Source organism: Oncorhynchus masou, chromosome 31, assembly GCF_036934945.1.
Source record: "Oncorhynchus masou masou isolate Uvic2021 chromosome 31, UVic_Omas_1.1, whole genome shotgun sequence".
NCBI lineage: Eukaryota > Metazoa > Chordata > Actinopteri > Salmoniformes > Salmonidae > Oncorhynchus > Oncorhynchus masou.
In genome coordinates this window covers 19480291-19503336 of record NC_088242.1, presented here as the reverse complement: position 1 = coordinate 19503336, position 23046 = coordinate 19480291, and the positions used below count along the sequence as shown (strand labels likewise).

General features: G+C 38.8%; 1 protein-coding gene and 1 long non-coding RNA gene across 3 annotated transcripts in view; one reads left to right on the top strand and one right to left on the bottom strand.

The window, feature by feature from the left end:
- Window positions 1-5749: 5749 nt before the first annotated feature.
- On the bottom strand, window positions 5750-9061 carry LOC135525119 (homeobox protein SIX2-like). 2 transcript variants are annotated; one of them, XM_064952864.1, is made up of 2 exons: window positions 7980-9061; window positions 5750-6545 (listed from the first exon to the last, which is right to left on the bottom strand). In XM_064952864.1, the coding sequence occupies exons 1-2, from the start codon at window positions 8543-8545 to the stop codon at window positions 6242-6244; spliced, it is 870 nt and encodes a 289-aa protein (XP_064808936.1). In that variant the 5' UTR covers window positions 8546-9061; the 3' UTR covers window positions 5750-6241. The 2 variants fall into 2 exon arrangements, with proteins under 2 accessions (XP_064808936.1, XP_064808937.1); XM_064952865.1 differs by having other exon boundaries at window positions 7986-9061.
- A 794-nt stretch (window positions 9062-9855) lies between these two features.
- The window catches only part of LOC135525118 (uncharacterized), a 43059-nt gene continuing 29868 nt past the window's right edge, over window positions 9856-23046 (top strand). Inside the window, exons 1-3 of the long non-coding RNA XR_010453071.1 lie at window positions 9856-9943; window positions 12361-12459; window positions 12909-12980. This is a non-coding gene — a long non-coding RNA (uncharacterized LOC135525118). The remainder of the gene's footprint in view (window positions 9944-12360; window positions 12460-12908; window positions 12981-23046) is intronic.

Sequence of the window (23046 nt, the reverse complement as noted above, 5' to 3'; positions counted from 1 at the left end):
TACTATGACTACTATCACTACTACGACAACTATCACTACTACAACTACTATTACTATCACTACTATCAATACTATGACTACTATTACTATCACTACTATCAATAATATGACTACTATCACTACTATGCCTATGACTACTATCACTACTACTACTACTACTATCACTACTATCAATACTCTGACTACTATCACTACTACAACTACTACTACTATCACTACTTCTACTATCACTACTACTAATACTACTATCATTAATACTACTATTACTACTACTATTATTACTATCACTAATATCACTACTATGACTACTATCACTACTACAACTACTAATACTATCACTATTATCAATACTACGGCTACTATCACTACTACGACTAGTACTACTATCACTACTACTACTATCACTAATACTACTACTATTATAATTACTATCACTACTATCACTACTACAACTACTACTACTACTGCTATGACTACTACTACTGCTATTACTATCACTACTACTACTATCACTACTACTACTACTATTACTATTACTACTATCACTATTACAACTACTACTACTACTACTACTATTATCACTACTACTACTATCGCTACTAATACTATCACTTCTACTACTACTACTACTACTATCACAACTATCACAACTACTACTATTACTTTCACTGGTATTACAACTACAATCACTACTACTACTTCTACTATCACTGCGCCTACTACTATAACTACTGTTATCACCACTACTACTACCACTACCACTACTATTATCACTACTACTACTACTACTACTACTACAACTATTACTACTACTACTACTACTACTAATAATAATAATAATAATAACAACAACAATAATAATAATGAATAATAACAATAATAATAATAATAAAAAATAATCATTCTAATAATAATAATCATCATCATTCTTTTGGCGTTTCTTAGTCAATGTAAAAGGACATATTTATATAGCCTGGAAGTTTTGGGGGATTAGAATATTCCTTAGTTGTCCTGAATATAATTGGATGTTCTCCTTTGTCAACAGAAGTCCCATCTGTGTGACTTTGTAGTCCAATAACTATAGGAACAACGACTGAAAATAAACTGAACAGTTGAAATTCCATCCGTCTTGTGCCTTACGTTATCTAGCTAGTATACTCTGGTAACTGGAGTCTGTCAACATGCATATAAACAAACATTTGTGAGTTTAGTATCAGAACACTGTCTCAATTGTACTATAGAAATAGGTAGGCCTAGCTATAGGTCATGTAACATCCTCAATTTCCTATATGTCAGAGAAAAAAATGAAAGGCAACACCTTCAAATAACTTTTGGTGAAGATTTCAGTGATGATTGTAAAAATCTCTATGTTCTAAATTAGTTTACAGGTAATAGGTTGCCTTTGATCTGTTGACGACCATGGAGTGTGGCTATATTGGGAGTTTCTTCCATTCTTCTTTGCTGATCCTCTCAAGCTCCTTCAGGTTGGACCGGGAGCGTCGCTGCACAGCTATTTTTAGGTCTCCAGAGATGTTTGATCGTGTTCAGGTCCGGGCTCTGGCTGGGCTCAAGGACATTCAGAGACTTGTCCTGAAGCCACTCTTGCGTTGTCTTGACTGTGCGCTTAGGGTTGTTGTCCTGAGCGCTCTAGAGCAGATTTTCATCAAGGATCTCTCTGTACTTTGCTCAGTTAATCTTTCCCTCGATCCTGACTAGTCTCCCAGTCCCCGCTGCTGAAAAACATGAAACAATCCTGTCTCTGAGCTCTACGGACAATTCCTTCTCACTCATGGCTTGGTTTTTGCTCTGACATGCACTGTCAACTGTGGGACCTTATATAGACAGGTGTGTGCCTTTCCAAATCATGTCCAATCAATTAAATTTACCACAGGCGGACTCCAATCAAGTTGTAGAAACATTTCAAGTATGGTAAATGGAAACAGGATGCACCTGAACTCAATGTCGAGTCTTATAGCAAAGGGTCTGAATATTTATCTAAATAAGGTATTTCTGTTTTTTATTTTTTATAAATTTGCAAATATGTCTTCAAACCTGTTTTCACTTTGTCATTGTGGGGTATTATGTGTAGATTGATGACGAAAATAACAAAATGTTGAAAAAGTCAAGGGGTCTGAATACTTCCCGAATGCACTGTACATGCCTAGAAATCAATACTGTCTATGCTTATTAACCCCTATCATTTATTCACGTGTAATTAAAAGCTAGCTACGGGTGAATTATACCAACATGTCAGTAAAGTTTTTAAGTGAACATGTTGCTTGTTTAGGAGACTAGCCCAATCACAATCAATAGCATTTTAGAAAACAACAGCTTTGTTTCCATAAAAATCTAGTCCTTAGTCTGTTATTGATATTTTGTTAAAATCTCAATTTTATCAGGAAAACTATATCAGATTAAATTACAAAACAAAAATAAAACCATGAGAAAAATGTCATCCCCAAATCTTGATGAGCACTATGTTGTCTGGAATTACATTTCAATTGACTAAAATCTTGCATTTAAATACATATCGGACATCTATAATTAGTCATATTTGACAATTACAGAACAATGCAAATGTCAATCAATCCTGAATATGAGTAATTTGACGCGTGGGCATGAACAGAAGAATTGGGCCTACAGACTAATCACATATTCCAATCATTTCCATGATAAAGGCCAGGCTAAACCCATAGTTAAAGTATAAGGGCCCACAATATATTACCTGGTGTAAGGTCTAACAGCAGGCTACACCAGTGCCGGTGTGAGCGAGGTTTCCGTTTGCGTAGAAAGACATTCGCCACTGGACCTGGTGTGGCCAGTGACCCATAGAAAATATTCATCTGTCAACATTCCTTGGTGGAAATAGAATAGTCTCACTTGGTATATACGCCATAATGTTATACAATATTGGCAAAGGGGTGCACAAAGATAACCTATGCGTAAATATTGCATTGCGTAAAGCATGGGTTGGTGTCGATGTGAGATATGCGCTAAAGTAATGCGTGACTCAACCTTGAACTGAATAGTCATTCTATTTATGATTATTGACATTCTCATTTACTAATTAAGCACTTATTAACTGGCTACTTGGAGTAGGCTCACGTGACCTATAGTGCTTTTTATCTACAGGACAGTCAAAGCCATTGCGCAAGTCCCTGTGTATAATATTTTGACAATGAAAAACGGATGGCTAAACTTGTACTATTACAAGTACTGCAAGGCTGTTATCTGCACCAATTTAGTCGTAAGTGTTACAGTCAATATAGGCCTAATACCACTAAGAGAAAATTGCTTACTAACCACAGCCTCAGAAGTTACACCAGCCTGTCTTACGCAGCTTTGTAAAATTCGGGAGAGAAAGAGAAACAGTGGAATGTGCAAAAATGCACTATTGTTTATTCTGTTTCCATTACTTTTCGTCGTTGCAGTTTGAGTAATGTTCCTATAAACTGGCTTTCCAGCATTAAATCAACATGTTGCATTGCATTTATAACCAAGGGGTCTGGTTAGCCCAGCTCATGCCGAAAGAGTTTTGTAACATTTTATGCCCAAAAGTTTAACAACCTCTCTGCCACTCTTAAGGCACACATGCTGCACTCACACAAACGAGTTAAAATTCAGATTTCAGCTGTTGGAGAAAGAGAGAGAAAGTCAAGAGCAGAACCTTGCACTTCCCAGGAATTAAAATATTTGTCTTGTGAGAACCAAGGTATTTGGTGTTACGCCTATACCCAAACACAGACGGTATTATGGGGCATGGTTGTTTTGAGTATCCACTGAAATGTTTGCTAATTATAAAGTGAGAGGGCTGAATACCAGCGTCAATAACTTCATGGTCCATAAGCAAACAAGGTGTGATGCTCACCACTCAATACAAACGTTTGGTTATATAGCCACAATTATACGAATGCTATGTACAACCTATAAATGCACACTTTAAGCTTGCATCTTGCATATATCTGAATACGTAGTCCAAGGCCACAAAGCAACAACAGCAAAAATATTGTAAAGATCATATTCAGTACATGGAATTAGGTCCATAGGGCATACATTCAATTCAAATTATAATTGCGTAAGGTATCCATGCCTAGGACTCATGGAAGGGGACTGATTTAAATAAAGAGATACAACTATCATAAACTATGTAAGGACTAAAACATTGAATATAAAATACCGACAATTCCTGAAAAGAGGAATGAATAGAGCTATGTCAATGTTGTTTTTAGAAATATTCTACAAGACTTTGAAAGTAGAAGAGATTGGATAACGGCAGGTTGTGGGTTGAAGTTCTTCAAACCAAGTATCCCTTTTCAACACACGTTTCTAGTTTTGTGTTTGTCTCCGTGAACACCGCAATTTTGTTCTCATCGACAAGAAGAAGGAAAAGTGTCATCACATGAACATCAACCTCCGTTATGGTCTAAATAATTTGTGTCGGATTTTATTGATAATTGCCAATGCACTCTTCAGTCCTGTTTTTAAAGAATGCCATAGAATGACAGCCGTAGTCAGGTTAATACTTTAATTCTATTCCATAGGCATATGACATAGTACTGTAAAATATCGTAGTGTAAGAAATATTATCTTTGCACCATATACATAGATTAGTAGGCAGAACTGACCTGACACGCATAATGACAAAAACCGCTAGACCCACTGGGCACACACTGGTTGAATCAACAGAGTTTCCACGTCATTTCAATGAAATTACGTTGAACCAAAGCGGGACAGACGTTGAATTGAGGTCTGTGCCCAGTGGGTATCTACACCATACTGCAGTCCATGCATGTAGTTAACACACACAATGGACAATGTCCAATTTCAGCAAGTTGCAAAATTGCTGCACTTGTTTTGCATTGAAGATAGATTTCAATAGAGCTTTCATTATCTTTAGCCTATATTGGAAGGGGGGGGGGGTAATATGTCACGAAATCACAGCACATCAGTAGGCCTAGAATATAGGCCTACAGCAAACCTCTGTGTAAAAGTGTAATACGCATAGGCACTGGGGTTTTGGGCCTATACGCGCCATACACCTTTATCATATATCTTCAAACACGAAAATAACAAGACAAGGAAAGCGCAAAAAAACATATAGGCTATAAGAAAATATATATCTTACGTTTTCAAAGACTTTGTAGGCTACTTTGAAATGTTGTCTGGTCACATTACATTTCGAGAAATGACATACACACAGGTCTAGGCCTACAGTAAGAAAAAAAAAGAAAACAGGTCTCATATAGCCCGATATGAGACCTGTGTTTTCTTGTTTTTCTTAGGTCAAGTCCCAGGTCTAGGCCTACAGTAAGATGCCTCTGCATCCGGTTTAATGGCTACCTTAGCCCACTTGATAGCCCAATGTTGCAACACGATACTATCGAAATCGGAATCATAACGCGGAGACGTAACACAGATGTATTTTCAGGTTAGACATTCTGTCTCCTTTCCAAAATAATGAATCAACGAAAATCATGCTCATCCTATGCTACTTTACGCACTGGTTGACATTATGGTCAACAATATAGTTTAAAATGTGAGTGTGGTTGTAAACATTTTGCAAAAAATCACAAGTGGTGTTTTCCATCGTATGAAATATATCTTAATGTGCAAAAACAAACTCCACACAAAAAATGAATTGCCATTTTTCAAATAAAAAGCTGAAATAATATAAATCAAACAAGTTCTCATTTTAAATGAATGCATTTCTTTTTTTTTATTGTAAAGGGTATATGAAACTATAGTGAGATCGATTTGTTTATGTTTTATTATTCATCGCAGAGTTAACATGCAGTCGCTTTCCAAATGAAAATACAAATAATAAGATATTATAATCTTTAATCGTTCACAAACGGCTCTCATGATAGTAAAACACTTAAGCGATGATACCCCAAAACAAAATCAAACTGAATATGGCTCTCTTGGAAAACCTATGTGTAAACAAAAGGTCATGGGGTACCTGACATTGAGTTTACGCATCTGTTGATATCTATCCCCTAAAATAATAACGATAATAGTAACAAGAATTAAGACATTTTATTGTTATTGTTTTCAACAATATAACATGTTATTACATTCCGGTAAAATACCTTTCAGCTAAACGCCTACCATCTCACCTCTCACCGTGTGAGCCACGTTTTCCTGACTGTCCTTTCGCCTTTGCACCTTGCCTCAGGTGCCTGAAGCTTTTCTCAAACATCCACGTAACTCAGAAAGTCCCCTTCCAACCAGGGTCTCGTGTTTAAGAGCCAAGGTCGACCAGGTTAGACGACATAGGGTTCAGTATAGTATCGTGCAATGAGTGATGATGGTGCACAGAGTCATGGCTGGACACTGGCATGGCGCTAGGCCCGGGTGGAGGCGCTAGGCCGTGCATCTGCAGCCCCGAGTTTGAAGCGATGAGCATAGCCGGAGTCGACGAGGTGTTATCCGGAGTCCCTGAAGGCGTTTTGTCGTCGTCTGAGCTCCCCAAAAGTGTTTTATTTCCATTCATGGAAGAAGTCAATGGGTTGTGGCTGTTGGTGTTGGAGTTTTCGTTGTTTTCCCTGTGGAAAGGAAATATGATAATATGGTAAGTAATAATGAACCCTATATTAGGCCATATTGTCAGGTAGCCTATACAAACATTCATTCGCTTGCAAACAACAGATAGTCTTATCATAATTATACCGAGCTATGTTTGGATGAACAATTTAGTACAGATTTTAATATACAACTTTTAGGAACTGGTAAATGAGCAGTGGGGGATATTTCGTCACCGTCATTGGTCTCTCCAGTATTTTTAATAAGAAGTTCTCATATAGCTAGTCAATGCAAGTTAAACAACAATGTGTGAAATTCATGAGACAAGGACTATGTGAACTAGTAACGATGTTAGATTTTCGTGCATCATCTAGTTTCATTGTGCAGATCTTGTTTGCCCGCATAATAAAAACGGGAGAATCTAAGTTCAGGAAATACATACAGGGTTATTTATACTTATGCATTTGAGTGTGCTTGCAACTTATTTTTGAATTCACACAGACGCAAACGACACACCCATAAACAGAAATGCAATGTGTGTAAGATTTATATTAGTACCCTTACTGTTGCTATATAATTTATATAATTAAATTATTATTAGAAATTTGCAGTGGATTTAGCCGTTTCAAAACACATTTTTATCAATCACCACCCTACCCTTAATGAGGACGAAGAGACGAATTTGTCACTACTGTATTTCACCAAGTCAATGTTAGAAAAAAACATGTTAAGCCATTTGAACTATATCTAAACTGGTGTAGGCTATTAGTTTGGGCCTATTGGTATGAAGGCATAATGGCAAACCTTAACTGTGTACACACAAGCTGGCAGGCGCAAATGACAGGCCTAATTATTGCTAAACGTGTATTAGGCATACATTTACAGTCTGAATCGCAATGACTCATGGTTTTAAAGTGGAAAGACATGATTTACGCAGTGGTTTCAGTTTGAATTAGTCGCCAGCGGGAGAAAGCAGACACCCTCCGAGTGAACACCTGACTAAATACATATTAAAGATCTTCTGTACAGTATAATTTCGAAACTTGAAATGTAGGCATACAAACAGCTCATTAAGCAATAGCAAAATAACTACCACCCTCAAGCAGAATAAACACGTCTTGACATCCAAGGAACTTTTTTGAAACTAAATATCTTATCTACATTTACATACATTCAGATGTGATCATGAAGCCAGAGTTAATATTTGGCATCCGTTGATTATGGATAGTTTAAATGGCAAAATAAAAGCATGATATTAGTTTGCTTTTGCTTATCAAAGTTAGAATGATTATCAATGGTAGCTTATAAAAAATTATACTATAGTTTACCGTACCCTGATTTGAAATGAGAGGTTAGCATGTATAAATCAATATTTCCTAACAAATAATCCAAGTTAAAGTCAGCGTCAAGACTTTTACGCACACAAGCAATAAGACAAGGAGTAAACATTCACTTACTCGTACCTTTCCTTCGCTTCTGCCGCGCGGTCTCTTTGCCGTCTGTTTTTGAACCAGTTACTGACTTGCGTGGTTGTTAACCCGGTGCCTTCGGCGAGCTCCCTCTTCTCTCGCGGGGAAGGGTAGGGGTTATGTGTGTACCATTCTCTGAGTACGCTCCGGCTTTTCTCTTTGAAACAGTAACTTGTCTCCTCGCCGTCCCAGATAGACCGAGGCAGGGGGAACTTTCTGCGGACGCGGTACTTTCCCACAGCCCCGAGAGGGCGGCCTCGAAGCTTCTCCGCCTCTACGTAGTGCGCTTTGAGCCATAGCTGCTGCAGCTTCGGGTGATTGTGAGGGGAAAATTGGTGGCTCTCAAGGATCTTATAAAGCTCTCTGAAATTTCCTCTGTGGAATGCGACCACAGCTTTAGCTTTGAGAACACTTTCATTTTTGTGGAGGTGCTCACACGCGGGTAAAGACCACAAAAAGCGCCCGAGCCGTTCAATGTTTCCACCCTGTTGGAGGACCTCGCAGACGCAAGCAACTTGCTCTTGCGTAAAGCCAAAAGTTGGAAGCATAGACATGGTTGCAAGTTAATAAACAGGTATGTTTTTCTCTACTTACACGTCCCCTTTTATGGCTAAGACATTAAAGCAAGTAACCGACACTGTAAGTCCACAAATCACCATGAAAGTCTCCAAAAGTAGGCTGTATCAAAAATGACGAGGATAAAATCCAATCGAAAAGAAAAAATGAAAGTCCCGTTTATGAATAGCAGTACAAAATGCACAGCATTCCCCTCAAGGTACACCGAGAGAGAGTGTTTACTCCTTCCACAGTCGTTCTCCACCTTTTCTATGTCGTTTCAACATTACCTACTCCTGAAGACCAGGCTCGCTCGCTTGTTTTAATAATATTATTCTAAACTGGCAAGAAAAGCGATTATGTGAACTGTGATTGGTTGGTTATCTGACCCGGGGATGGTGAGGATAAGACAATAGTTTTAGTCAAATTATTTGCCATGGTTACGCTGTCATTCAATGTAACCCGATATGGTTTGAGGTGGCTCCCTGGCCTCACTGACTGATTGTTCCCTTCTATTCAAGCCCTCCAACCAATAGAAATATTGCCCAGATTTTTTCCTGTAAATGGGATTTTTTTCTCTCTCATGTTTGACAGACACTCGAGGCAGCCAAAGAGCGCAAGGCTGTGTAGCAGTGATCCCTCTTTCTGGGGAGGATGGCGCCAGAGCGTGCGACAGATCATGCTACCCAATGTTCATGTCCCATAACAAGGAACCACATGTGTATGCACAGTTTCCACAATAACTGCTTATTCATTATATGTCATCTAACGCTTATTACATTGTAATAAGGAATTGTATGTAGGCCTAATTCACCTGGAACATCATGGTATATAAATGATATTTAAACTATAGGCTAGGCGTGAATAACATTGCTGGGGGACACATATTTTGCATTATTTGCCATGTTTTGACACAGTAACAAAAATCTATAGATACAGTATATCTCCAAGTATGAATAACTTGGGCAATCTTGGGTCACTGTTGACACGTGTTCCAGGAATGGGAGACAGTTGAATTAAATAGATTTCTGTTAAAATAAAATCATAGAAAATTGCCCAGTGTTGAAGACAGTTCCCTCACCTTCAAATCCTAGTTTAACTCCTGTTAGATCATGTGCGCATTGATAACCTCTGGTGTAATTAAGCATGCATTGTAGAGTATTTCATGCACTTGCGGATATGACAAATTAACAAGGCAGGCAGGCAGGCAGGCATCCCGTGGGCACACATCCCCGGGAACTGTACAATGTGGAATACTGTAACATTAGAGCAAACGCACAAGGTGCCTGAATAACAAAACAAAGGTTGAGAGAGGTGTATTCTGCTATGAGAGCGCGGAGAGCTCGCGCTCTCTACGGCTTTCTGAGGGGAACGAGAGATCCTAATTGATGCTGCCGGTAAGACAAATTAACCTCTTATTTGGAGATGACAGGATATAAGACATATATTAGATGTTAATAATTAAATATGCCCATGATGTCTTTTTAAAATACCAATAATAATAATTGTTCTGAGTGAGAGTGCCATAGCTACCTGTTGTGAAGATGTAATTTTGTATTGACCGGTGGAGTGAAGAATTGACCAGTTGATAGATTTATATTGCATCACAGAGGGACCTCTTCATTAAGTACATTTACACTCACTAGTATCATATCACACGAGGCCAGGTCTCTTTCCATCCACAGATCTTAAACGCATCTCTGGTATCTGCTTTCTGTAAAATATAACGCAAAAACCTGTTTCAGCTTTCATCCGAAAAGCTTTTTGATCTAACTTAATAACACCTCAGACCACAAGAAAGCTTAGCAAAATTACATTTTGTGTGAAATTATAGAATCGCTGACGCTTGTAGTATAAATGGAAAGGGTGGTAATATGGCAAGAGATGAAAACGTGTTCTGCTCTGTGTTGTTATGCCTTCAATGAAAATGGACCTCGGTTGCCTTCCCTCTTTCAGGCGAGCTCGAGCTTCTCCAACCTGTGGGTCAGTGATCACAGGGTAGCCTGGCGCGGCGCGGGTGCAGCCTGGCGGGGCTCCTACACAGGTTTCGAACAAAAGTGTAGCCAACTCGTCTAGTCAACAAATTACATGCGTGGGCCTATATTTTTGGGTAGAGAAAAATTGTCAACGACGAATATTTCCTCGCATCAATTACTTTTTGATGTTAAGATTGATTGCAATTAGGCCGATAGGCCTACTTTGAATTTAGGTAGGCTAATCACATCACGCATCCAAAATTATTTGGATATATTTGTTCAAAAAGCTATAATATTTATGGTAGTCTTTGTCTCTATTTCTCTTTAATATTGTAGCCTAGTTCAGTTTTACTCTTAATTCAGACCTATGTGCTCTAAATAAGACCCAGAAAACCGAGCCACTTTATTGCAAGAAAATCAGTCCTTAGTGAAAGGACAGTGGTCTGTCTCGTATGCACCTGTAGGTTAAAATGCATGCATAATGTATAGCCTATAGTCATACACGAAATCATGCATTTTAACATGCCGATCGAAGGAAGAGGTGTTAAACAAATGAAAAACGCACACGGACAATTTTCCATTTTATCATTAAGATGAATTATCTTGTAAGAAGACCCTTATCCGTTTTCATGTTGTGTTTTCACTCGCAAAATGAACGTGTTTAATAAATTGACTTGGGTTTCGCCTGAAGCCAGTTTGCAGAGTGGTATTTCGGTATTAGCTTGACTGATGCTAATCATCAGGGGACAAGGCTACTGAGATGGGTATTAATAAAAACAACGCGTCGATTTAATCGTGTAAACGAGTAGCCTATATGAAAAATGCCTCATTTAACCATATTAGACTGAGTATTAATGAGTTATATATTCCCCGTCTTCGTCCACTTAAAAATACATTCTCACAAAGGGAATGTAATAATAATAATAATATTAGGCTAATAGGCTATATGCGTGTAATAATTAAACAATTATTATCATAAATCCAAGGCTACAAGATGAAAGTGCAAATGTGTAATAAATATTTAATAACTATGTTTAAAAAATAACCATTGCATATAACTTCCAATTGCCTATATCAAATGTATAAGTTCAATCAATGACACGAAATAGTGCTTCAAGACGAATCTAAAGGAGGGGTTAAGAAAACCCTTTTCATGGAGCAAAAGTGAGAACCCAAACGTTGTTTGACAGACCAGCCACTTCGAGCGCTTTTAAATTCGCGTATCTTCTCTAACAATCTAGAAGAAACAGCTAAATGTCTCCGAATTGAACCATAACATGCATAAAGCTCCCAAATCGTTTATGATAACTTTTGCGATGACCGTGACAATGGTCGTCTGTCCCCCCCTTTTTAGCACCATGTCTGATAATGACTGCTTGTGGGTAGACTATTTGACTATTGAGAAACGTAAATTTATGATCGTGTCTAATAGGTCATAGACTGTATAGGCATATAAAGACCTAGGCCAATTGCTCTAGCCACCATATAAAATAATATTTTATGAAATCCATTTGAAATTCTGATCTGACATATGGGCAGTATACATTAGCCCATGTGAAAATAGTTTGAGTTATTGGGCCTAGCTATATGCTACTAAAAATAGTAATTTCACGAAAATCACATCAATCAATACGTCATTCTGTTTGCCAGGGTCTTTGGGGATCATGAACTGAAAATGCTAAGAGCCAACTAGGCGTAGGCTACACATGGCTACAGTACAACTACAGAATAGGCCTTTAGCCTATTGTTCCACCTCCTTGTCAACAGCAATGCAATGTCCTATACAGGCCTAGTGCTCCTTGCAGCTAAAGATGCGCCTATTAATTTATTCCTTGCAGGCGGAAAGTGCGCGCTGCAGGGCGACGGCGCAGTCACATGCGCCCATCAAAGCCTCTGCTGCAAGCGGGAGGAACCTGGCAGTGACAGGCCGAATCAAGGTACCCGTCTCGCCTTGACAGTGTTTGTAAACCTCTTGTTTCCATGGATCATTTTGATCAGAGCTTCGCTGGGCCCGCGTGGCTCGTCAGAGCGGTGATTATTACAATGCTGATGAATGGGGATCGCGTTTCTTCTAATAGCCGCCCCCTATTTTCACAACCTCCCACCGCTAACCCGAGAGCTCTCTGCCACGACCTCCACTAATTGGACTGATTATTGCAAGATGTTTTGGGGGAGCGCAGGGTGGCTGCGGGACGTGGCTTTTCCGTGGCCTACCCCGAGACAGGCCCGACGTGGGTTGATGAGTTACATTCTTTCAGACATGTCATGTTGGGCAGACAGAGAGAACGAATTAAACCCAGGCGTTTGGTGTCTCTGCTGTTTAAGGATCTATGAATGAGGGCCTATGCAATAATTAAATGTTTATATCTACCTTGTTACCCAATAGGCCTACACAGGAAGGAGTACTGGAAGGACTGAGGAGATCTTGTCTTAATGTACAGACAGACCAGGAGGCAAGGTTGGTCAAATATGGTTCACGCAGTAGATGATAGGCTATCAATAACTCAGACCTAGCTGATTTTTAGAGCTGTTTTGAAATAAGACCTACGCTACTCACGAATATGCCAGGTTATTCTATATTCTCATTAAGAAACACATATCGAACAATTGATTATGAGTATACCCTATCCATATAGGCTATGTAGCGTAAGATTTAGGCTACTCTGATTTACAGAATTACGCATGGACATTCTCTTGGGCATTGTGTACAAATTTAAATCACAGATTAGATTTGCGCCCAACGCAGGTGTGAGCGATCACTCGAGCAACAAGTGGCTTTCTTCAACCTTTCCACAGGGGCTGGAGTGTGGGCCCTGGGCCGCTACTGAGACTAATTATTTCAATCAATCATTTGATTTGATTCCTGTTTATTTTCAGTGCTCGCTTAGTTACTTCACCCGTACACTGAATCTATTATGCATTTTCCCTTCACATCCATAGCACGAACTATAATTTGAAGTGGAGTGCTACTCCAGCACCCCTGATACTTCACGCTTGGTAACCTTTATTGTCCCCGGAGACCCAGGCTGCGCGTGACATCTCATGGGCTGCCTCTTGTCAAGGCGCTAGGTGAAAGCGCAAGTAGCTGTGTGGATACAGCTACCTTATGTAAAGCGTGTGCCGTTTTGGAGACCAATTTAGGCCCATTAACTCTGGCCTTATAGGCCTATATACACGGACAAAATATAGCCTATTCCAGAGCCTCTCACAGTGTGATAATATTATTTGTATTATAGGCCAGCGTCTGCGTAAATTGCATTTAAAAAAACTTTTAACAACAAACACCGTCTGAACCGTGGGCGTCACTGTTTTGCCAGGAAGAAGACCTTTGAAGAGAGGAGAGCACCTGCGGTCTGTATTTTTCCCTGTTGATAGGCCTATCTTCTCCAAAACAGCCAAAAGGGTTTTAAGTTGTTTAATAAGAAAACAAACTATTGTCCACATAGATTCTCACAAGGGCTAGGGTAGTCTTTATAGTTTATACTCACAGTAAGTGCAAAGTAGAGTGAAACATGTAAACATTTTTATCAAACATTTTAGGTTTGGCTTAAATTAACTTGCCACTACGCTATAGAAACAACGGGTCAACTATCGGTGATTTACACACACATATTTGATGATAGAGATAATGAAGGAAAAAATGTAAAAAAATATATTATTATTATTATTTAGATGGTTGGTTATACTAAGTGACGAATTAATTATAGCAGTAGTAACTAGCATTAGTACAACTCAGTAGCCTATTCAAATTGTGTTGTTTTGCAGGTAGGTCTATTGCTAATCAGAAAATGTAATTCTGATGACACTGCAAAGGCACCACTGAGGCAACATGGCCCATAGAGCGAAACATCAAACCTCCTGAAACCATGTCCCACCCAGCACTGTATAACATTTCTCAGGGTCCAATGCACGCTTTCAAAGGCAGATTGGGCGAACTACATGGACAAAACACATACTTAATTGGCACTTTATTGAAATCGTTGCTTGTGATTTGATTGTCAGCTTGTTTTGTCTATTGACCTCTCTCACCCTTCATGGCATCCTTGTTCTTTAAGATGTGAGACGAATGATATACACACTACAAATGATGAATCTGGACACAAATGTTAAATTCCTGGAAATATTGGTGAATAAACACGATTTTCTATTTCTTTCAAGAAAACCAAGCAAACACTTTTTTAGAATTACTGAAAAAGTCTGCTTCAGACTTCTCCCATTTATTCAAATTATATTTCAGCATTATCTGCCAACCTTTCTTACTATTTCAGCATTATCTGCCAACCTTTCTTACTATTTCAGCATTATCTGCCAACATTTCTTACTATTTCAGCATTATCTGCCAAACTTTCTTACTATTTCAGCATTATCTGCCAACCTTTCTTACTAAGCTGTACATGTATTTTCTCCGCGTTTCGCCATAGACTCAATTACTATTTTAATAATTTTAGTATTATTTTTGGATGATCATGTAATTATTTAACCCTTATCCAAAACATGATCCATTCAGATTCTCCAAACAAGGAACAGGCAAGTTGGAGATACATCCTATAGCTCGTTTCAGTGCTTATTACAATTTCACATTCAGACTCAAATTCAGAACAAGAAAATCAAAAATGTATCTATTTTCCTCCTGAGTTGATGTTATTGTTCAATGAGCATTAGACTAGATTAATACACTGGGTGCTAGGGAAGGGTTTCTTTACAGTGCCCTCTCATTACCTCTGCTTCCCCATATGAGCATCGGATAGGCTGGATAGGTGTACTGCACTCATCTGCTGTGTGGGACAGAGAAGAGGCTTTTACCTGGCCACCTAACAAGGAGTGTAGGGTCAGCTAAGATGGCTTCTACCGCAGAGGATGTTGTTACAATCTGATACCTCTCATCAACCAGCTTGTGCTCTTTACTCAATCCCTCCTCTCACATATACTATGACTACAATGGCCTGCTACAGTCTGGGAGGGTATCTCTTTACGTATACTGTAATGCAGTTCGCTCTCTGGTCATAGAAACCTGCAACATCGCTTAATGTTTTCCCCTTATGCAAGGTTCCTTTTATAGCACATGGACTTTATATGTCAGGAAAGATTTTATTAACATTGATCCACAGTAATTAGTTATGTGCTAATGCTGAGTTTGTATCCATTCCTGTCCTCTGGATTTTTACTGCGATTTGTGGTTTCACTTGAAACTAGGAGTTCATGGGGTGTCACAAGCCACATGGCCAGTTAATACTTCCACGATACAGTCAGTTGTAGTAATGTATGATACTGCTGCACCATATAAGTACAGTACAGAATGCAGGACATACTGTAGGCCTACATGTTTTTGTCATATACAGACCATTGACCAATTGATCTTGACTCATTGCTAGCTATTATCATGTCATGCTTTACTGTACTTTGAAGGACTGTTTTATGTGTTTGCGTGCAGCATTAAAACATGTTCACCTCCTTCCAGTACAGTAAGTTCATGAGTTCAAGCAGTGTTTCCCCTAGGATCTTTTTCAGGCAGCGATGGGGGCTTCCCCGACCAAAATATTTAAAGGTCCTCCTCTTGGCCCCGGAGACAAAATGTTGCTGTTTTGAAGCTAGTTTCCTGCAGTTTTACACATTCTGTCAATGCTTATGCAGTGTTCTTATGCTATCTGAGTGACTCAAACATAACAAAATCAATGGAGGCCCCATGCCATGCTATTCTTGGAATTTTAGATTCGCTCTGACTGTCTAGTTTTTATTTTGGTAATTGTTAGTTCTCAAATATGATCTTATTAACAAATATATAGCTCCATTATATTTTCTACATACTATATTTCTGGTTTTAGTCTTTTAAGTTTACACTGAAAACTTTTAGCATCCTGAATTATTAATATTTATTTGAGTGGCAGAAATTATTTTATGAACATAGGGGGAACACTGAGTTCAAGACAACGGCAGTTCTTGCCTAGTTTTCTCTATGTATAGCAGAATAGCGTACATTAGAATCAATACATTAGAACTTCTATAGTGTCTTACATCAATCCAAACTATGGCTGGTCCATCCTTCTTGAACATGTGTCTTTAGCATCAGAAAGAAAACTCTATAATTGTATTCTTTTCATAATAATGAGTTCCTTCTCAAGATCTCAGATTGTCAATCAAGCATGTTAGTATTTAAAGTGGAGTGCCTTTAATTGTGTTATATAAAAACATGTATAGATTAGGCAAGAGAAATTTGATTTGTAAATAAACGTATACATACTTGTTTTTATATGGAGGAGTGGAATTTCATGATTGTTTTTTAATTCGGCCAGTCTGGCAAATTAAACGCCTGCAAAATTCAGGAAGCTAACAATTACAATCAATTTGAGTGTGCAACCACAGTATACACCAGGAAATGGCCCATATGTGTCATTACAGATACAGTAGTTTTCCTTTCTCCTGCTGCTTTTGCTAATGTTAACATGGAAATTAATCATTTTCCTGTTGACCAAAGCATTAGATATTTTTTAACACAACTCATTTAGATGAATTCCAAGAACGGATCCTTCTTTGTAACAAACTATTCGATTCATCAAAATGGACTTAAACTTTTCCCATAAAAGTTCAGATGTTCTGAGTCAACGATGTAAGATTTGTTCACCTTGTTTCTTCCAAAGTAATAACATATGGCTCTGTAACTGACCTCAGATATTTCACTTGTTTCTCACTTCTGCAAGTCAGTATCACGTTCAATCATCAGTGAGCTGGCATAATGTGTCAGATTGTGAGCTTAATGGTCAGTCGGCCTTTCAATGTGGATAAAAGTCAACACACTGGTGTGTGGTTCTGGGGTGAAATACCATTACAAGTTTTATTATGATATTTTAAGAATGTTGCTCATTTTACATTTGATAATATTGACATTATATTGTTATTCTTCACCTTGTGTTATTCAAACTCTGATTGTCAATGAGCAGTATGAAAGAAAATTACATTTACATTAGTTGATGGTCAATAAATGATACTGTACTGAAAATTAATTCTTAAATGGTTCTTTCTCAGCTCTTAATGTTCCTTGGAGAACTCTTGCCCAACAAATAACCGTTGAGTGAAGTGTGGGGTTCTTGATGTGGCATCTACGGTTCTTCAGAAATGTATGGTTCTTGAAATGTATGGAAGCCTGGAGATGTGTCCCTTTCATAGGACACCGCAAATTGGCCAGTGTTAAATAGTGTTGAGTTTTCAGTGTAACATTTCTACTGTTGATTCAAGAGTTAAAATAACACCGTAAAGAGTTAAATTAACACTCAGTGGTGTAAAATAACCCCTGGGTTGGTGTTAATAACCAGAGTTGAACCAAAACTACAGTCATCATTATCATATTTCCCAGCATGCTCTATTGCCGGTATATTTTTTTTAAATTGTTTGTTTCAATTGCAATGTTTTTGCATGTACATTGATTGATTAATTAATCGTATGCATCTCAAATATAAATAACAAGCACTTTTCTGAAATATTCCAATCTGTTACTTGGCTTATTGCACCTGATCCTGAAATGGTTGTTCCAGTTGAGATGTTTAAGGTCTCATATCTTAGTCTTTCCAAGCCTTGCAGTCATTCTTGATGCAGGTTGCGAGTGACTAAAAATTCTAAATAATATGACTTGCAGGCCTGATGTGGCCTGTAAACTATGAGTTTCAGGCCACTATATTAGGGTCAAACTAGACCCTCAAAAGAAGGCCTTATAAAATATGCTGAGTGTACAAAACATTAGGAACACCTGCTCTTTCCATGACAGACTGACCAGGTGAATCCAGGTGAAAGCTATGCTCCCTTATTGATGTCACTTGTTGAATCCACTTTATACGTGTAGATGAAGGGGAGGAGATAATTGAGACCTGGATTGTGTATGTGTGCCATTCAGAGGGTGAATGGGCATGATAAAATATTTAAGTGCCTTTGAACAGGGTATGTTACTAGGTGCCAGACGCAATGATTTAAGTGTGTCAAGAACTGCAACGCTGCTGTGTTTTTCACGCTCAACAGTTTCCTGTGTGTATCAAGAATGGTCCACTACTCAAAGGACATCCAGCCAACTTGACACAACTGTGGAAAGCATTGGAGTCAACATGAGCCAGCATCCCTGTGGAATGCTTGACACCTTGTAGAGTCCATGTCCCAATGAATTGAGGCTGTTCTGAGGGCAAAAAGGGGGTATGCAACTCCATATTAGGAATGTGTTCTTAATGTTTGGTATACTCAGTGTATGTATTGTATTGTCTTAAATAATTACATTTCAATTACAACATATTCACTTAGGATCTCACCTGGTGAAGGTCACAGGACTGAAAATGAATGAATGCAACAACCATGTCTTTGTCACAAGCAAACACAGTCATGGGTGGAACTGGTATCTAAACTCCACTCGAATGTCACACTGGGGTATATGCGAAAAAGGCCCTACAGCAGGGCTATTCAATTCTGGTCCTATTTTGTATGGTTCTTCAGAGACCCTAAAATGGTTATCCTATGGCATCGCTCTCAAGAACCTTATATGGTTCCAACTTGCACCTTTATTTTTAACAGTGTGATATGAAGGCAATGCTAACTTTTTGAATTGTTTGTTTCTTAAAGACAATTTTCAGCATTATTCAGTTAAAATCAGACAAACCTGTTTTAGCAAACATATTTATGTATAATTAATATCTCAGTAGAAAGCCCTTCAGTATTTCAAAAACAGGGATAGTTTATTAGGCCCAAAAGGAAACGATATTGAACTATGATTATTTCCTAGATAAAAAGAACACACAACTTCCGAATGTGTAACAACATCTAACAGCACAAAAATGTAGGTGTATCTGTTTGTGACGTTTTAATGGGATTGATTAATAGTTCAAAAACGGCTATTGTAAGCATGTCTCTAGCTGTCTACAGCAGAGCCATACATTTAAATATATGTCTTTGGTCTATAGTATATACAGTATCATGGTCTGTACATGAAGTACATATAGCGGGGGAGTAGACATTTTTTGTAGGATGAGGTTTACTGAAGACATGCTTCCCTGCATGCAGAGGAAAATATGGCCTTCACTGGGAGAGGGGGATTACTGTCAGTTGCTCACAAATTGCAATAATACCCGGAGCTCGGCCACCCACACACGCGTTGAGAGACAAGTGATAAATTGCTACATGTGTCCATTCCACATTGGCAACTCATGACCCTTAAACGGGCAACACTATATCCATTCTTTTCACTGACACTTAGAAAAAGCATGTGTGAATTACCAACCACTCTGAAACCTGTTTATTTATAATTGGTTATAACATGTATGAAAATAATGAAATATATTTTTCTTTCATTTAATGTATTTATTTATAAGATGACTTTGTATATGTACTGTATACCATCTAATGGGTATCTTTAATGAGTATAAACAGCTTGAGGGGAGCAAAAACACTGATCAGGCTACCATACATGTACAGTAACATCCCCACTCCTCTCCTCTGTTCACTCTTCTCCCTCACACCCAGCAGATGGCTAATCGAGTAACAGAATTTAATGAGCACTGCTGAAAGTAATAATGAAATATGGCCCTTTTGTCTTCATATTGACATCTTAACTGTCAGGACCTGCATCCATTCAGCATATAATATTAATCATCTAGGAAATGGGGAAGCTTATACCATATTCATATTTGTTTCCTGTCTTGGCTAGTGGAAAGGCACAGTGTTCAAATTGTATCTCCCCTCAGTGCATCAGTGAAGGAATGGAGTGTGGGTGGACTGCATCTGTGGGGGGGGGGGGGGGGCTCTTTAGCTCCAGTAGTGAAGACAGTAGAGAATTCAATGCTCAGGCATTAAAGCTGACTTAACACCCTCAGGTCAGGGCACATGAAAGACCTAATCACTGGGAGTAAGATCCGTCTGTCTGCACACACTCTGCAGCTGGCGCAGGAGGAGAGGCAAGGCGGCAGGCTATGTGTGTGTGTGTGTGTGTGTGAGAGAGAGAGATAGAGAGAGAGAAAGACTGAGCCTCCCCGGGCTACAGAGCATGTGTGCAGTACACTGTACCGACCTACAGTACACACGGTGTCTTTAGAAAGTATTCACACCCATTGACTTTTTCCACATTTTGTTGTGTTTAAGCCTGAATTTAAAATTGTTTAAATTGCGATTTTGTGTCACTGATCTACACACAATACCCAATAATGTCAAAGTTGAATTTTGTTTGTAGAACAGTTTATAAAAATAAAAAAATTAAAAGCTGAAATGTCTTGATTCAAAACGCACTTCACACCCGCATATACATAGAGTGATGCTTGTGCTGCTGGTGCTGAAGAACTGTAGAACTGAAGTAATTCATACAATCTGGCCAGGTTAATATCAAGATTTTAATTAGGTAACATCGCACAGTGTGACGTGACAATCGTAAAATACTGAATCTGATGTACAGTCTGCAAAGGACTTTAACAAACTGCATAATACGTTGGATGGACTCATTCCGTGTTCAATAATAGTGGTTAACATGATTTTTGGGTATGGTTGTCATCGGCAAGGACTAAGAAGTTTTTTAGGATAAAAAGAAACAGAATACAGCTATAAGCAAAGGCAAAATCCTAGAGGAAAACTTGGTTCAGTCTGCTTTCCACCAGACACTGGGAGACAAATTCACCTTTCAGCAGGACAATAACCCAAAACACAATGCCAAATCTACACCGGAGTTGCTTACCAAGATGACATTAAATGTTCCCAGAGTGACCTAGTTACAGTTTTGACTTTAATCCGCTTGAAAATCTATTGCAAGACATGAAAATAGCTGTCTAGCAATGATCAACAATCAACTTGACAGAGCTTGAAGAATTTTGAAATAAAAAATGGGCAAATATTGTACAATCCAGGTGTGCAAAGCCCTTAGAGACTTACCCAAAAATACTCACAGCTGTAGTCACTGCCAAAGGTGCTTCTACAAAGTATTGACTCAGGGAGGTGAATACTTATTTAAATGAGATATTTCTGTATTTCATTTTCAATACATTTGTAAAAATGTCTAAAAACATGTTTGATTTCAGGCTGTAACAACAAAACGTGGAATAAGTACAAGGGTATGAATACTTTCTGAAGTCACTGCCCTTTCAACTCTCTAGTAGCAAATGAGGCCTGCAGCCCCATGATACGGTTCTGTGTGAAGTTATGGCCCAAAATAAAATACATCTATAAAGCAGTACAAAACCTTTGTCAAAAAAGCAGGAGGATATTTATTATGGCGAAAGTCACTTATGTGCTTCCTGCAAGCAGCAGCCTGTGCTGTGTGCTCCACCTCGGGGAGCTGTGCGCGGGGGTCAGGGTTTGGTTTGCAGGCCAGCCTCGACCCACGCTGAGGAGGAAGGCCACCGCAGTCATATTTACATCAAGTACTGTAATATTATCAATAAAAGCCTGGAGCCAGGCACCTTGCTGTAACTCACAGCAGACAATTGGCTGTGCAGCTGTTCTGGCCTCATCCTCCTTAGGGCAAAGGGGGGAGGACGCTGGGTCGGTGAGGAGGAGAGTAGGGAGGAGGGAGGTGAAAAGGGGAGGGAAGGGGAGAGGAGGGGGTTAAAGACGGGCGTCCCAGCTAAGACTGTGCACAAATCTAATCTTCAGGTCAAATTGTGGCTTGTTGGCCTTTGTGTGAGATTTGGCAACACGTCCAGGGAGTTGGGGAATATTAATGAGAAGATATACAGTAGTGACAACAAGTGAATTTGTGAGTTTATTTGGTTATAATGAGGCAAAACAGTTGTACTGATCTCTTTGTGTATTTGATGAATTCATCATTAGTTGAAATTATTGGATAACAAACAGACAGTAGCTTTAAAATCAAAAGTAGAAATATTATTTTACATGATACTGCAGTGACGTTCCACTCTGTCCCTGGTAGACAGTGTTACTTGGCTTCCAGCAGCTGGTTATCTATATGACCTCATTACATGACCTCATCAGCCAGAGATAACAGCAGGCCTCAGTCCACCTGAGCTGGACCAAATGAAGAGCATGAATAATAACCAGTCTCCTTGTCTCCCTATCTGAAAACACACCCCTGGTACTGTAACACCGCATTGTAAACAGATCATTTTTTAAATAGTTCCACGAAGTGAACATAAGGATACATATACAAATATTTAATGAACAAATAGATTTCATGAATAAATATTTGTGAGACAATTCAGAGAAAAAGTTTGATAGCGAGTTTGGTTGAAATTCTCACCAAGTTGGAGGAATTGGGGTGGGAAGGTTGAGTGTGTATCATTTACATGTTGCGAGAGGAAGTGGCATGAGATACTTAAAGATGAAAATTGCCCCACTTAGCCAAACAAACTGCCCTGCGTTAACCCAAGCTCTCTAATGGCCAATAAAACCAGGATGTTCGTCTCCCTCCTTGGTCTTGCAAAAACTAGGCAGAAATTAGCCAGCGTAAATAAATTCCAGTGGAGGTCGAGTTAATGACTGCTTATTTCTGGACGTCTCGTGAAGGTCAATAAGGTCTGGAACAGATAGGATGTACATAATAGGCCTAACATGCCTTT